This window comes from Miniopterus schreibersii (genome assembly GCF_964146895.1).
Source record: "Miniopterus schreibersii genome assembly, chromosome: 11".
In the NCBI taxonomy this organism is placed as follows: Eukaryota; Metazoa; Chordata; class Mammalia; order Chiroptera; family Miniopteridae; genus Miniopterus; species Miniopterus schreibersii.
In genome coordinates this window covers 45,952,711-45,971,094 of record NC_138111.1, presented here as the reverse complement: position 1 = coordinate 45,971,094, position 18,384 = coordinate 45,952,711, and the positions used below count along the sequence as shown (strand labels likewise).

At 37.1% G+C, this 18,384-nt stretch overlaps 1 protein-coding gene across 2 annotated transcripts in view; it reads right to left on the bottom strand.

The window, feature by feature from the left end:
• KDM4C (lysine demethylase 4C) overlaps positions 1-18,384 on the bottom strand; it is a 306,318-nt gene that overhangs the window by 116,136 nt on the left and 171,798 nt on the right. For both annotated transcript variants that reach the window (XM_081151625.1, XM_081151626.1), the window contains 3 exons: positions 13,527-13,708; positions 11,668-11,881; positions 10,235-10,311 (listed from right to left, as the gene is read on the bottom strand). In XM_081151625.1, the coding sequence (XP_081007751.1) occupies positions 10,235-10,311; positions 11,668-11,881; positions 13,527-13,708 (473 nt within the window). The remainder of the gene's footprint in view (positions 1-10,234; positions 10,312-11,667; positions 11,882-13,526; positions 13,709-18,384) is intronic.

Below are 18,384 nucleotides of genomic sequence, written 5' to 3'. Positions count from 1 at the left end.
GGACGAGATACCACAGAGACGATGCAGGTGGAAACTTGCAGATCTCTACTGATGGCTTCCCGTTTCTCAGTGAAAGATGAAGTGAGTTCATGAGGCGAGAGTGAGGATAGGAGAGGACACAGGGAAGCTTCAGATGATAGAAGGTATGAAATGGTCAACCAGGGGTATGGCAGAGTGAATGCATGATGGGAATGCAGTATGAATTACTGGCACTCCTGAGGACTCACGAGTTACAAACTGAAAGCAAGAGCGATCTGCATATTAGATGTTTCTCCACAGCCATACTGAGCTAAAAGGCTGCAGGTACAGAATAGAGACAGTTGATTTACCAGGGTTGAGTTATGCCAAGGGAAGATAATAAAGTCAGAAAGTGGCAAGGCAGCTGGAAGTATCTGTAAGGAAATGTGGTAGCTAAAAACAAAAGTAAGAAGAAGAGAGGAGGGAGAGTCTGAAATGCTGGGAGCATTACTGAATCTCTGTTGCAGTTAAGTAAAAGGACGGCTGGAGTCCAGGAACTAGAGGCCTGGGCTAGAAAGACAGAAGAAGGTAGTCAGAGAAAGATGCCTGTATTTGAGAGATGGCACTGAAAATGCAACATACCTAGTGAAATGCCAAACAGTTACAAGTGAAAATTAATTATCCTTTCAAAAGGCTGTCTTTCTACTGAATACTGTATTCATTCTCTATTACTGCAATAATAGATTACCTCAAATTAATGGCTTAAAACAACACAAATGTATACAATTCAATAGGTCACAGGTCCAAAATGGGTCTCACTAGGCTAGAATAAGGGGTCAGTTGGGTCATCCCTTTCTGGAGGCTCTCAGGGAGAATCTATTTCTTTGCTCTCTCCAGCTTTTCAGGGCTGCCCACATGTCTTAGCTCATGGCACTCCTCCTCCATCTTCAAAGTTGGCAACAGCAGGTCAAGTACTTCTCACATCACACCACTCTGACCTCCTTTCTGCCTGCCTCTTCCACATTTTAGAACCCTTGTGATTGCCCTGTGACACCCAAATAACCAAAATAGCCTACCTCTCATAGGATCAGCTGATTAGCAATGTGAATGCTATCTGCTCCATAACTCCCTTTTCCATGCAACATAATGTACTAACAGGTTCCAGGGATTAGAATGTGGACATCTTGAGAGGGGTGGGTGCACTTACTAGATTTTAACTATTTAAATATCATCAATCATTTGTATGAAAGGAAGATAACAGAAGAATAGAAAAGTCATACTCCGTGCTTGTTTCAAATTAAATTTTGTTCTCAGATTTGTCTAATGGCATTACCTAGACCAATATAAAAATTAATTTGAGGCTCATAAAGCGCCTGTCTGGTAGCAAGCCAGACACATGCTTGGTGGCAAGGAGAAGTACCTCTATAACTGAAGAGTGGTCGGAAGTCATTTATAGGGAACTTACTGCATTTATGTAACAGTATTTCCAGGATCCTGAGAAAGTACTTGAAATTGAACATACATCTTACTTCGTTAAAAATGTACAACATTTGGCTTTCGAATAAAAGCTCAGCTGGTTTATTCTTTCTTCCCGGCATGACCTTCGATAACAAATAGCAAAGTTCATGATTTCTTCGTCATGCCACTGGACTAATTTTTTCCAATCATGAAAAATGCCTGCACTGCAGTTTTTTCCCCTCCACTCTTCCTAGAGATCACTTTGCTCGTTGCTAAGGAGCTTTGCCTTGTAGCCCGGTGACCTCCGGGCATGCACATCCTGGTGCAGGGTGCAGTATGTTATGCTCCCCATAATGTCAGTCATTATTCTTCCTGACTTTACTTGTGCTCTCTGGTTGAAGCACTTAAGATTAATGAGGCATTTGTTCTCAATCAAGAAGCTATTTATGAATATAGTTTCACTTACAATAAGCTTTGTAGACTTCTCTTTCTTTCTCACTATTACCAAAAGGGCAGGGGTGGGAGGTGGGGAGGGAATGCTGTTTCTTGAGCAAAAAGGAGAAGAACAGAAAAAAAATGACTTGTGACTTTTTAGCATGTAAGCAGGTCCCTAACAGAAAGGCCTCCACATCACAGCTATTCTCTCAGAACCATTGATACCTGAAAATGTGCTGTTATGTTTGGTTAAAGTAAAATAATTATTACTGCCCTTTATAAGCCAAGGTTTAAGTCTGCAGCTAATCAGAATTACCTGCCTCCTCAGGAGGCAAGGGTCCTGGCTAGAGGTTGAGAGGACACCTCAATGGAGAGGAATAATGGTGTCAGCAACCACATGGCTACAAAAGGCCACCACCCACCTGTGACTGCCCAGCCTTTAACAAGAATAGAAACTTCCTTTTTTCTACTAGTTTTACTGTGTATGACGATCAAAGTCAGGTTCTCAGGCTGACAACCTCTCATCACCAGGTCTTCACAGTATCCCATGGAATAAAAAAACATAGCATAAAACACATCACAAAGAATGGCAGTGCCACGGTGACCTCTCAAGGCCATAAGCCAACCTGATCTGAAAATCAATGGATCAGATCTACAAAGCCACTTCAGTGCTCAAAAAAATGTCAACACTGTTGTCAGCTAGGAAATTGAATTCAGGAGATTATCCAGTTCTGGGACAGGTCCTCCAGGCAGAAACTAGAGTAAATTTGAAAGGCTAAAGAAACTGCTCTCCACAACCACCCAATAACACCAATTATTCCATATTAAGCAGATAACCAATTTCACTAGAAATAGTACTGGCTTTATTTTCGATGTAAACTAATCAAAATCATTCAAAAATATTTTGAATTAGGCCAGTTGTTCAACATTCTTCCCACTCTAAAAATAAATATCAGCCAAAACAAAAAAAGAGCCTGGGCCTGGGAACCCAGAGGCCTGAGTATTGCCATGAATTGGGCTCCCTTACCTTAAGTGGGGTGATCCTGAGCAAAGGACTTACTGTCTCAAACCCCTGGTTCATTATCTGTAAAATGAGCTTACTGAGATTACTAAGATAAAGGATTTTTTAGCCTTTGTCAGTATTAACTTATATGGAAACCAAAAAAATTCTAACCCTATTACTTTTATTAGTTTATATTTAAATCAATAATTATTCTAAATTTGTAGGTAAAAGCTAAAGTAAAACTTTACTATTAAAAAAATAAGACTTCCAAGAGCCAAATGATGGCAATTTCTACCATCTATTATCAGTAATGCTATTTTTATTTAGAGAGTTGAAGAGGAGATACAAAGGTTGTGTTGTTATTATAAAGTAAGGGTAACATAATCCTCAACCACATAAATTTTCCTTAGTAATCTCTATCCTAAGAGAACTACTTTAGAGAGAGAGGAGGGAAAGTAGTATTTTCCCATTCAACAGAGTGTGTTAGGGTTGTTTCACATCAGATGCACCTCTATGAAATCCATCCTCAATGCAATATGGGAGTCAAAGACTCTACCTAACAGAAAAGGGGTGGTTGGGGCTTCCTAGTTCCCAGAGATAACAAGAGTTATCAGCTTCCCAAGAAGTTGACCATATTTACCTGAGACTTAAGAATTGAACGTTAATGAAGAGTATGACTGTCTGACCACTGTGCTGTACACCTGAAACTAATACCAAATAATACTGACTGTAAACTAATAAAAATTAAGAAAAAGAAGAAGAAATTGAGTGTTAAGATTAAGGTTCAGCCATAGCCAGTTTGGCTCAGTGGTTAAAGCACTGGCCCTCGGACTGAAGGGTTCTGGGTTCAATTATGGCAAAGGGCATGTACCTCAGTTGCAGGCTCAATCCCCGGCACCGTTTGGGACAAGTGTGGGGGGCAACCAATCAGTAGGTCTCTCTCACATCGATTTCTCTCTCTCTCTCTTTCTCTCTCCCACTCTTGCACTGACAGGGACCAGGGACTGAGCCTGCAACCGAGGTACATGCCCTTGGACAGAATCGAACCCAGGACCCTTCAGTCCGCAGGCCAACACTACAACCACTGAGCCAAACTGGGTAGGGCTGTTACTCTATTTTTAAAAACAAATAAGCAAAATAAAGGGCACAGTGAATGAATGTATGCATGGCCAAGGTGAAAACCAATTTCATGCCTAGGCCTTGATTTCTTAAAACCATTTTGGTGGAAAAACTAGAATGTTATGTTTGTTATACATACACAGTACAACTTTATTGTTCTACAAAGTACAATAAATGTTCTTCAACAGTTAAGAAATGTGTGCAGTTACCTAGTTTATGCATTTCATTATACAGGATGAAAATTCTAGCCTAGAAAGTGTTTTCTTAAATTTTACATTACAAAATTTACTTTTTCATAGCATGGCAATATTCATTCAAGAGTATAATGTATAGTTGGGGTTTTTTAACACTGTATTACTTTCAAATGAAAATATTCAAACATATTCTCCTGAAGTAAGTAGAATGGGATATATTGAAATAAAAAGGAATGTAGAGGATAATGCCTATTACTATGCATTCCAAAACAGCAGGTAGATAAAGTAAGGCTGTGAGGTCACTGGATTTTTAAAAAAACCAATGAAAGTTTCCCTTTAGCTCATGAAAACTGCATTGATCTTAGCAATAATTACCAGCGTCACTTCTATTTCTATACTTTTTTGTTACTCATCATTTCTGACTAGGTTAAGAGGCACAGAAATAAATTTAGTTTCCTTAAAGGTACCCAATTCCTAAGAAAAACTAATTAAAGAAAAATGGAAATACAAAGCAACACATAATCAAAGCATTTTAGGACCAGGAGAGACCTTAGATATATATCTCTAGTCAAGCCTTCTCATTACATTGCTTTTAAGTCTTCCTTTAATTTAGATTTTGTTTAGATTATAGGTATGTGAGATACTGCATCGGCCTTGCCCACCCAAGAATTATTTCAGGTAATAAAAGAGCTCCCTAGTAAGACACAGCACGTATGCTAACTTTATTTGGAATTTTTCACACTGACAATGAAAAGCTACAGCAGGCTTAACATTGCTGCCAACTCATGATTTGTCAAAGTCATAAATCTGCATATGATGTGACCTTCCATGATAAGTAACCAATCTGTACATTCAGTTTTCACTTCCATTTAAAGCACTATAACAAAACCTCACAGCTCCCCTGCCCCCACCCCAAAAGGTCCCTAAAGAAAGAACCAAATTACTTGGAAAGAAACTACCACCAAAGAGTTACATTATCCCTAAAATTTTAAAAATTAAAATCTTATCAATATTTCTTTTTAACCTCTTAAATCTATGTATATTTATTTACTCTTTAGAATTCTATACTATAAATTCTTCAGAAGATATTATAGAAAATCCTCCTACTTTTTAATAGCATACTACCTCTTAATACTCTACATAGTATTAAGCACATGGGTTATTAATTTTGAGAAGAATTTAGGCTATCAGCTTATTTCAGACATTTAACTAACATGTTCCTTCGTAATTAGAAGTATAGCCCCAAAATAGTGTTCAGGAATTTCACTGAAATATCCACACTCAAACAAAAGTTTTTCTTTTCTTTTTTTAATATATCTTTATTGATTTCAAAGAGAGAAAGGAAGAAGGAGAGAGAGAGAGAGAGAAACATCAATGATGAGAGAGTCATTGATCGGCTGCCTCCTGTACACCCCCGACTGGGGATCGAGCCCGCAACCCGGGCATGTGCCCTGACTGGGAATTGAACCCCGATCGCCTCGATCCTAGGTTGATACTCAACCGCTGAGCCACACCCAGCCGGGCAAACAAAAGTTTTTCAATGCAAGGATAAAAAAGAAAATGGTGGGGGAAAACCTGAAGAAAGCAATATAAATTCTGTATTTTTACAGTGAAAATATTTGTACTATGTTTTTAATTAGTAATGTACCAAGGAAATCAATAAACAGATTAGACACAAACTATAGTAATTTAGGTCAAAAGTGATTTGATCCACATTAAGAATCAAAATAACAAGAAAGACAAGCTAGAATCAGAACACTGACATTCTATACCTAGAAACAGAACTAGCTAATGTTTGGAATGTGCTCAGAAGTGATACTATAATGAAAGAGTAAAAACTCCAAAATGAATTACATAGTCACAAAAGGGATGAAAACAAACAGAGGTGAAAATAATCTAATAAAGCTGCAATATAATAAACCATAAACTCAAACATAGCTTTGCAGATAGTTGTGTCTATTTATCTGAGTAGTACTGAAATAGGACAAAGAGGCCCAAAGAAATGATATTTATTTAGGATGATGACTATACAACCTGAATCTCAGGATAGACAGGTATGGGGGGCGGTGTGTGTCTTGGACTGTTTCACTTGAATTTGGCCATATAGCCAGGATCTAAGGATCCAAGTTAGGATGTAATCCAAAATTTGTAATTATTCTCTTCCTCAAACACAGGAAGTTGCAATACAGCTTCTCATGTCTTATTTTAATTGAAATGATTAAAGTAAAGAAATGGTAGCAAAGGAGGGGCAGGGTGGAGGAGATCAATGGGAGGGAAAAGGGGGATATCTGTAATACTTTCAACAATAAAGATACATTTCTTTAAAAAAAAAAAAAAAAAAAAAAAAGAGCCCAGCCAGGCGTGCCTCCGCGGTTGAGCACCAACTTAGAATCCAGGAGATTGGGGTTCGATTCCCAGTCAGGACACATGCCCAGGTTGCCGGCTAGGCAGCGGATCAATGACTCTCTCATCACTGATGTTTCTCTCTCCCCCCCCTTCCTTTCCTCTCTCTGAAATCAATAAAGACATGTTTTAAAATAATAGTAATAATAAAAATGAAAAATAAAAATAAATTAAAAAAAAGAAATGGTAGCAAAGTAAAACAGTGATCAATAAATCAAAATTCTGGAAATGGTGAAAGCACTGGAGCTCACAGATAAAGGCCCGGCCCATATCACCATGATCGCAACCTTCTGAACTACTCTACCAGTTCAGAAATGATCCAACACTATACCAGGTGTTAGGAAAGATAAAAGAGACTAAGTTCTTGCCTCCAGTTACTTAAAAACTAGCAAGGCACTAAATTATTGATGTCTAACTCTATGATATAGTTACTATTATAGTCTCCCATTTCTTCCAACTTTATTTAAATATAATTGACATATAATATTGTGTAAGCCTAAAGTGCACAATGTGATGATTTGATATATGTACATACTGAGAAACTGACTACCAAAATAAGATTAGTTGCCCTAGCCAGTTTGGCTCAGTGGTTAGAGCGTCGGCCTATGGACTAAAGGGCTGTGGGTTCAATTCCGGTCAAGGACATGTACCTCAGTTGCAGGCTCGATCCCCAACCCCAGTCAGGGAGGATGTGGGAGACAACCAATCGATGAGTCCCTCTCACATCAATGTTTCTCTCTCTCTGTCTCTCCCCCTCCCTTCCACTCTGTCCTCGGGTGAGAATTAACAAAAAAATAATGTTAGTTAACACATCTATCACCTCAGTTACCTTTATGTGTGTGTGTGGTGAGAACTTTAAAGGTCTACTCTCCTAACAACATTCAAATACATAATACCAGATTGTAACTCTACTCACCACACTGTATATTAGATCCCCAGAAGATATTCATCTTGTAACTGGCAGTTTGTACCCTCTGATGACATTTACCCATTTTCCGCACTCCTCCCACCTCTGGTAATCACCTATGTATCCTCCGTTTCTACAAGTTCTGCACTTTTTAAAGATTCCACATATAAATGATAGCACAAGTATCTGTCTTTGTCTCACTTATTTCATTTAGTATAATGCCCTAAATGGTCATCCATGTTGTCACAAATGACAGGATTTCATTCCTTTTTATAGCTAAATATAATATTCCATTGCATATAAATACATTTTCTTTACCCATTGACCCATCGATGGGCATTCTTTTTAAAAGGAATCTTTAAAAAGAGAACCACCATGTATAATTCTCACATATACCTTATAAGAATTAACACAAGATGTTTCAGGGTACCCTCTCCTTACCCTCAATATTTTCAGAGCACTCACCACAAAAGGAAACAAAATTAACTAGAACAGTCACATTCATTGTATAAATGTATATCCCAAGCAAAATATGCTACTGGAGTATTTTACATTCATGATGAGTAAGTCTTACCTTCACAAAGTATGTTTGAAAAGAAAATCCCAGGAAACAATTAGGAATTAGAGTTAGTGAAGTTCACGCCAGCGATGAAATACCCTCTGAACTCCTGGCACTGTTAGATTTCCATCAGCTCCTTCAGAGCTTCCATTTAAAGGAGGTCTAGGCCTCCTCTGAAACCCCAAACTCACCATGTGAGATTGATTCTTAAAGAAGTCATGTCTAAGATACTTTAAATGAAATCATTCCAGCCACGAAATCCACAGAATCACAATTAAATGTTTAGTAAAAATTAATACTGCAACACTTAACTACCACACTAAATAAGGGTGTTAAAGCCAAAATATCAACATTATGTTAGTTCTCAGGTGTGCTTAAACTCAATTCAACTGTTTCTCAGGAGAAAAACTTCAAAACAAAGCTTCATACAAAAAATTCACTCAAAATGGATAAACTGTAAAAAAAGACAAAAACCAAGAAACCAAAACACAACAATTGGTTCACAGTGAATCTGAATTACTTCCACTTAGAAATAAGAAATTATGTGGGTCTAAAAGATCATTGTAAATTTCTATTCAGGGTTCTATTTCTACTGCAAATTGAAATATTTACATGGAATCAATATTAAAATACAAAAGGCTTACTGTATATTCTGAGGGTGTGAGGTGTGAAGATTAATAGAAAGATGTTTTAAATCAATTTCCTTCTTAAGACATGCTTGAGGAAAACAGCATAGTTAATTAGAAGCAGCCTTGGAATCAAAGTGAGTGGCTTAGGTCTGGCCCTGGCTTTGCCATGCAGAGAACAGTGGTACCTTAGGTAAATAACAGGACTGCTTGGTGTGTGAGCACAGGAGCCAAGCAGAAACCATGGATGGAACAGAGAACTCTTCTCACCCTGGTGAACTGGATTAGCCTATCTCTAAACCTCTACCTGAGAGCAAATGAGGATACATCCCTGGTCAAACTGATTCTACAAGGCTTTGCTTTGGCTCCTAAAATGGGAATAAGACCTGCATGGTAAACAAAAGTTGAATGTATTTATTACACAGGACTTGAGAACTGATTTACAGATGCTCTACATTTACTAGCTTTTGTTAACATAATGATCAGACTAAAGGAAATACCAATAAATTTTCTAGATCCACTAATGAAAAGACTGCTTAAGTTGGAGATATAACCTCTATCATCAAATATATCAGATTACTTGAACTAGAGAGAGTGCACACATTTTCACCCATTTCCCCCTCACTAGCCAAAGTGAATGCCAGCAAATCAACATTCAGAAAGACATCCCCACAAACACCTTTAATTTACATTCACCATATGTCTATTTCAACACTGAGAGCTAAACAAACATAATCATGGTATAAATTTTCATCATACAAGGCATTTTCCTTATATTGTCCTTCAGGCTTTTAACTTTGGTTGCAAGGAAATTTAATTGTCATTAGCAATCAATGAGGAATAAAACAGTTGCTACGATTACCAACAAAACCATCAAGCTGAGCATATGACCTAAGATCAAGAGTGAGGGACATGGTGTTGAGATCTGACAGATTCTCCCGTTCAAGAATGTTCTGATACCTCTTGAAAGAGAAGTTTTTAAGAAAAATTAAGGTAGCACATAATTAAATGGCAAAATGTGCGACATACTAAATTCATGAAATGGGACTCAATGCTTGGATATAAGCTAGAGTTTCAATAGGGTCTCCAGGAAAAACAATTTAAATGAAGAGGGACCTGTGTCCCCCAAGTTGGGGATCATTTGTTGTTGAAGGTTCTGTCTCAAGGTTACAGCAATGCCTGGGACAAGGGTAGAACTCCAAAGTGTGCTGAAGTATGAATATATGAATGAATAAATGGAGAAGTCCTCGTGCTAGTTGAAGAGTTATATGTGAGCATGGTTTCCTCAGAGAAGATCCCAACCTTTGACTATTAACTTCGAATACTTAGCTTTAAGAATCACAAAACAGAACAATATTTTGGACCTGCTCTGATAAACTGGCAGTCTTTGTAGGTTCCAGAGATAAGGAGTGACACCTAAAAATTTATTTAATATTTCTACAATGAATATAGAGCAACATGTAGGATGATTTAGAAAGAGAAGTGTGGGATTGTACACAAAAGCACATGTACAATCTTACCTTACCACTAGATTTAAGTGTGTCCTAAGAGATATTAATATAAGCTACTTACTGCTGTCCATGCATTTCTTTTGCACCGGGCACATAACCATCCATCGGCAATTTCATGAGAAGGAATACCATAACAACCTGTAAAATAATAATATGGGTTAATGAATTAGGTCTTTTGCATTGTGACAATATTACACATCTTAGCATTGAATAAATAAAATCAGAACAACTGCCTACCATACAATTTTTTATTCTTAGAACAAAAGAAAGATACTTTTGGTTCTTATGCCTCATACCTAACAGGATATCAGTCACAGGAAATACGAGAATGTGGGTCTTAATAGTAACTAATGCTCACAAATAGTTATAGTAGAGAATAGATAATTCTTAAATGGGCAATAATAAAATTTCAAAACTTCCTTGTCTACTCCTTTATTCATACAAAACATTATTTCAAAGTAAGTTGCAATTCATAAAGCAAAGTTTGGAGAAGTTTTAAAATAAAACAAACTTTGACATAATATTTTTTAATTAATATAATTTAAAATTGTATTTCAAAAGTTATGTTTAACTAGCTTTAATTTCAGTGATAGGGATAGAGGATATAAAATTCATGTTTAGTGATGGAGTGTATTCCATTCCACTTGTCTAGTCCTTACATGCCTGACTCAAAATAACTATGTAAGGAGATAGCTGATGATGTAAATACATGTAGCAATTATTTAGAACCAAAACACATGTTACTTTGATTTCTTGAAATAAGAGGGTTTTCAAAGATTTAAATGAGTAATTTTTAATATCACATTTCTAAAACATTTGAGATGGGAAGAGAAAATAACAGAAGCGTAATTACCCAAAGAAAAGCCTATAATAGTTAAGCAAAACCATAAAATGTTTAGTTCAAGCACATGTTTATGAAATAGTATGGTTAAGGTACATAACTAGTATATTTAGAAGTTATGATTAAAATCCTAGTTTTTGTGAAATGGTGCTTTGCCTCTGAGATACATATAATAATGTAGGGGGTGTGAGTGTGTGTGTTACAAATTGATAAAAATACAGTAAGAAGGTTGCTATAATTATATTTCAAGCAGATTATGTTCAAATCCTTTGGGGAAGCCACTAGTATCTACCTAATAAATAAATGACAGACAGTAAGGCTATCTCAAATCTAATGTAAGATTCGTATTACACTGGGGTGAAAACAGAAGTTAATACCTATATTATAAACCATTCATACGACACTAACAGAGATAAACCCTACATAAGTATGTTAACAGAATATGTGATTAGATAAGATCCACGGATATTGTATAAAACCGGAGAAAAAGACAGATTATACCTACTCATACTTTCATTAGAAGAAATGCGAGAAAGAATGATCTAAACATTAAGAATATACCAATGGTTCAATGTGATAGATGTGTCAGGTTACAAAGGGGTAAGAAATAAAGACTGAAAAGCCAGCGGCTGATGCATGAGACAGTCATTTACTTGCATGAACCCGTACGCAGCACTTTGCACAGGAAATGAGAAGGCTTGTTCCATCCTCTTCCAGGAAGGCATTAGGTGGAGAATATTCTATATTTTCTTCGCTATAAATAAAGCACATCTCTGGAATGAGGGGCTTAGTCTTTCCTCCAGAAGCAACCACATCATCTAATTTTGTCTCCCATCTAGAATCATTTTCTTCACTGCTGCTGTCTGGCTGAAAAATACAATATTTCCACGTGAGTGAAAAACATGAAAAATATCATTTGTTCTGGTTGCTCAAATCTACTAACAGTTGTTCCATCCACTAACTTCCAGCTTCTGTTCTTCCTCCTGTTCTTATGACCCAACTATTAGCGTTTTACCAATATTCCTCCTGAGGCTCCCACCCAGATGCTAAGCTGTAGAAAGAAGAGGACATTCTGTTCCTCTGCTTATATGAGAAAGTAATGAGCTACCAAAACTATGCTCTTACATAAATAGTTCATAGAAAGCATCAGTTTTTCTGATGAGTTTTTTTCATTTCTTTATTTGCAGTTGGTTAACAGGCCTGGTTTCATTTACTAAAAAATCTTACTCAGTTACACCTGAAGGGGGTATTTTAAAGACCCAAGTTTTTAAATCTGTGCAAAACTATTTAGAGAGTTTTTGAAGGCTTCTGCCTCTCCAAAAAGTTTGAAAACATCAAGACAGAAAGATCTGGTAAATTTCACTAAATAAAAAATATCATGTGTAAAACAAAACTGTCATTTCTCATCAAAATATATGAAAAATGTTTACTATCTATTTGAAACTCCAATTAATAACTATTGTCTTATCTCCAGAGATCTGAGATTAATAAATTTCCCTAAATCTTACAATTTCTGTGAGAATTTTTAAATTATTGTGAAAATATACAGGCAGATTATGATATAGAAATAAGAATCAAAAAAAGTTAAATTTTTCCAAGAAAACAGAAATTTAATGACTTCAAAGAAAAACAAAAGTATTTGTCACTCACCAGGGCCACGCTCAAAGATAAGTAACCTCTATTGACACAGGTCTGAAAATGTGGCATATCACACATTTTCATGCTCTGAATTATCTAAACAAAGAAGCATTTACTTTACATGGAACTCTAAGATGAGATCCTGAATAAAATATTTCAGATTCAATTGGTGAAAATATAACCCGGAACACAATGTTCTCATCAATATACTTTATTGAATCTTAAAATAAATCATGTAGTTCCATCACCCTTACCAGATTCCTAAAGATCATTTTGTCTGTGTTAGAGCTGGAGAATGTGGCCCTCAGTGAGCTAAAATACTATCAGTACAAGGGAAATGGAATAATACTGAAAACACCACGCATAGCTGGCATCATGCACAGCTGGCTGATGAGCATGAGCTGGAAAATTCTGTTTGAATTGAATCCTGCTGTGTCTTTTGCATGTTCTACGTGGGAAGATAAAGTGAGGCATTTTAAATGTGGTCCCAGAGCTGACATTTATATTACTGAGAGTGGTATTTTCAAGCATAAAACAGAGACTAGGTCTAAGATCTCTCTTGTTAAGCTTTAAGTTCTGTTTTTTGGTGAAAGGGGTAGAAAGGTTTGAATTGCCCCTTGATTGAAATAATCCAAGGCCAACAAGTGAACCAATCACTTATTCAAAAATGATAAAGCACTGTCAGAGAAATGTCTCTCAAGTAGCACTCAGAAACTCTGTTTGGGGCTCTATGATGGTGATTAACTACATAAACTTTAATGTCTTCCTTTTCATGTGCATATTTACCTTACAGTGATTTGCCTGTGCTTTTACAGTCACAGAAAGTGCATCAGTGAAACGAAACCTTGACCATGACCCCCTCCACCCTCATTACCTTGTAGTACGGCATGAGGAGAGCACAGATGGCACAGTGTGGCTCCATTCTGCCCATGGCTGCATTATACTCCTGCTCAGCCACAAAGTTTGGGGACTTTGTCTGCCAAAGGTGGACCAGAGGCTTTGCCCAAGATTCCGTTTCTTCCATTTCCTCCTCAATTAATGGAACCTCAGGCAATTCTTAAGAGATAGGGCATGAAAACACAGTGAGCATGAGACTCAGGGAAAGTCAACCCTGGTCATAAAAGAAGCAAATATTCCAAAGTGTCTGTGATATTAATGCCAGTCAGGAAGCCTATTTCACCTTTCAAATAGGTTCTGAGAGAGGGGGACAAAAGGTTTTTCACTCTCCTCATCTGCAAGGACTAGGTCAGACTGATGGCCAGGCAACCACTCTCCTTTTGACATATCCTGTTCCCTGCCTGGAACAGCTAAACTGTTCCCTCCTTTCAATTCCATCACTTCCATGTTTCTACTACTACCATAACACCTTCCACAATAAAATAGTTTATATGTGTGAAATAATCTCCAGCCAGCACAGGAATTTGCTAACCCAATAGCTGCCTTACCAATATTTTTAGTTTCCTCACCTAACAAAGTACATGGTTCTATATAAACTTGTTAAATTGACCTCACTTAATTAACTTGTGGACCCAAGAATTCATAACAAATAACATCTACAGGCATCTATCATGTGCCAAGCAATATACTACCATTATGTGGATATAAAAGACAATCTCTATGTCAAATCTTCCTATTTGTTCAATATGATGCCCCTAGGGGGTCAAATCTCTTAAGCATGTATATCTGTTAACATAAAAGGGGAGGAAATCTACTCCACAAAAATACCATTTTAGAAAATTTTATACAAGGGAGAAAAATGGAGACCTAACAGGTTAGGAGAAAAAAAGTATTCATGCAAATAGCAGAAGTCAATATATCAGAGCAGGTGGCAGCAACCACAACTACATCTAGTACTTAGTGTCTAGAGCTGTAACATATTCTGAGATTCCTCACCAGTAGCTGTCACAGACTTATGAATAAATACTATGGACAATGTCCTCAACTCCCAAGCATGGGTGTTCCTGTGAACCAGTGTGCACCAGCCTTGGAATTGCTGACTTACCTGTTTCAGAAAAAGTCAAAACAGATTTACTCAGTGAAAAAATGAGAAGGGCTGAATGAGGCTGGAAATAAGTCAAAAGATTCCAAATGCCAACTGAAGCGAAAAGGAACATCCCTGTTTCCATGTAGGTGGTGGTGGTAGTGGCATTATTATTATTTTTAATTATTTACAAGGGAAAATGCTCACTACTCATCCAGGATGGTGGTTTGAAAACAAAACAAAAGGTAAGAGCCTTTGCCTATATGGATCTGCAGTACAGTAATCTGACTCTCAACATAAACTGCTTCTATCTCAGTGGAATAAATATTAATACTACAATAAACATTAGAATACTTACTATAAAGACTAAGATTTGATAATGAAAGATGGGAGTGAAAGGTTAACCAGGAACTTGAAATGACTTTAATCCTTAACCCTTAGGCTAGTATCTCCCACATATGTACTAAAAATGGATCTAAACAAAAAGAAATCCTTGAGTTTGAGTAGCTGTTGAATATTGGCACAAATGAATTTATCGTATCACTTGCTTTATTATAAAAGATTAAAACACATATGTTAGATGACGCCCTTTTCCCTTTAGTTGCTCATAAGTTAATGTGAAGAATTATCAAAATATTTTTAGGGATGGAGGAAATACTATTTAATTCCTAAAAGTGTAGCAATAATGAAAAAAGTGGTAGAAAGGGACAATTCCTGACAATGGGCAGGGAGCAAGAGGTGTAAGCAAGGGCTATGGCCAGACATGACTTAGGATAACCTATGCAAATTGAGCTTCTCCTCAAACCTCTCAACACTGGCCTTGTAGAGAACCCTCTACTATAGCTGTCATACAAAAATGAGGTCGTACTCTGGCCCAAGAGCATTTGTGTTCTGTTTGGATGCTCTCTGAGCCAGAGTATGCACTAATCACCATAAGTATGTAATGCCATACGTTAAAAATAGCATGGGAGCAACACTGTGCACCAGCAAGTACAGGGAACTGTCAGTCCAGGGACCTAAATTTAAATTTAAACCCTTTTAAAAGAGAAGAAGAAACTACACCACCTTCTTATACCGTACATATTAATAAACTCAAAATGGATTAAAGACTTAAATGTAAGACTCAAAACCATAAAATTCCTAGAAGAAAACATTTTTCTTAGTAATATTTTTTCTGATATATCTCATCTAGCAAGGGAAACAAAAAAATAAACAAATAGGACTACATCAAAATAAAACAAAGGAAACCACTAACAAAACAAAAAGACAATCTACTGAATGGAAGAAGATAATTGCCAAGGAAACATCTAATAAGGGGTTCCAAAATGTATAAAGAAGTCAAACAACTCAACATCATTTAAAAAAAAAACACAAAAACCCACAACACTAAAAAATAATGCAATTAAAAAACAGGCAGAAGACCTGAACAGACATTTCTCAATAGAGGACATGTAGATGGCCAACAGATATATGAAACAATTCTCAGTGTCACTAACCATTAGAGAAATGCAAATTAAAACCATACTAAGAACCTTACACATCTCAGAACATCTATCATCAGTAAATCAACAAATAACAAGTGTTGGGCCTGGCCACATGTGGCTCAGGGGTTGAGCATCAACTTGGATCCAGGAGATTGCAGTTTGATTCCGGGTCAGGGCACATGCCCGGGTTGCAGCTCGATCCCCAGTCGGGGGCTTGCAGGAGGCAGCCGATCAATGACGATTCTCTCATTATTGATGTTTCTCTCTTTCTCCCTCTCCCTTCCTCTCTCTGAAATCAATAAAGATATGTTAAAAAATAATAAGTGTTGGCAAGGATGTGGACAAAAGGGAACCCTCATGCACTGTTGATGGGAATGCAGATTGGTGCAGCAACTACAGAAACCAGTATGAAAGTTTCTCAAAAAATTAAAAATGGAACTGCTTTATGACCCAGCGATTCCACTTCTAAGTATATATCCGAAGAAACCCAAAACACTGATTTGAAAGAATATATGCACCCCATATATTCACTGCAGCATTAACTACAATAGCCAAGCTATGAAAGCAACCTAGGTGGCCATTAATAGAGAAGTGGATAAAGAAGGGGTGGTATATTTTGTTCATTAAATTCCACATATGAGTGAGATCATGTGATACTTGTCTTTCTCTGACTGGCTTATTTCACTTGACATAATACTCTCCAGGTCCATCCATGCTGTCCCAAAGGATAAGAGAGTTTTCTTTTTTACAACTGCATAGTATTCCATGCTCTAAATGTACCACAGCTTTTTTATCCACAAAATAAACTTATGAACAAAATAGATACAGAGATAAAGAACCACAGAGCAATCAGAAGAATTTCAGATGGAAGGCGAGGGTAGGGAGTGGGGGGGGGGTTAATTAAAGAACTTAGATGCATATATGCATGACCTATAGAAACAGGCAATAGTGTGGAGAAGGCCTGGGGGGTGGGGCAGGGGTGGATGCTGGGTAGAGGGAATCAATGGGGGGAGAAAGGGGACATCTGTAATACTTTCAACAATAAAGATAATTTTTTTAAAAAGAAGTGGCTTTATGTGTGTGTGTGTGTGTGTGTGTGTGTGTGTGTGTGTGTGTGTGTATTACTTGGCCATATATACATATATGTATATATACTTGGCCGTAAAATATCATGAAATCTTACAATTTGTGACAACATGGATGGACCTAGAGGGTATTATGATAAATACCATATGATTTCACTAAAGAACAAAATAAGCAAACAGACAAGCTCAGATGCAGATAACACTGGGGGTTGCAGGGTGGGGGAACTTAGGGGACTGGATGAAGTAAGTGAAGGGATTAGAAGGTGCAGATTGGTGGTTGCAGAATAGTCATGGGGATGTGGGGCGCAGCATAGGGAATACAGTTAATAGCATCTGTGGTGGGTGGTGGCTATGGCTATATGTAGTGCCAGGTGGGTGCTGGAATTATCGAGGGGAACACTTCATAGACTGTATGGTTGTCTGGCCACTAATATAAAATAATACTGAATGTCAGATGTAATTGAAAAATATAAAAAACAATAAAAATTGAAAACCTTTAATTCTGAAGGGTTGTGGCTTTGGGTAAAATAGATTCTCACATGAGGAGAATTCCTTTCTCACCTACTTCAGGGTTTTTTAAATTTAAAATAAGATAGTAAATGTAAAACTTATATTTAAACTCTAAAGTGTCAAAGTTCCCAAGTATCCTCGGGTGAGGATTAATAACAACCACAACAACTTAAAATAAATAAAAGTAGGTATATGTCAGATTTATTCACTCCTCAGTACAGTCTTTATGAACAAATTTTACTTACTCAATGTAAGTGGATTTCTCAACAGAAAAATATTTGGGCCACTGGGGAAGGGCTGCTGCCAGGAGTTGCTGGTAAAACCTGGCAGATAGCGAAAGCGATCAGCTCTACTACAGTACAATATCCCTTCACCAATCACCACAATGATTCTGCTGCTAAGGCTAAGTCCCGGTGATGTGTTTTGGCTGGTATAGCACTATTCTCTACTATGAAGAGCACAGCAGCATCTGTTATCTTTCAGGTACTTGAGCAAAATCTCAGCCCTGGGAAGCATTATATATATGGTTTCAAATGTCCTGGAGGAAATTGAGGTGGGGAGTAAGAGGGCAAGAATGAGTTACTCAAAAAGAGCAAAGAAATTCAAATTTGGGAACTTTATTGTTCCCATACAAACTGTTGCATAATTTGCAAGTTGCATTTCAATTATTTT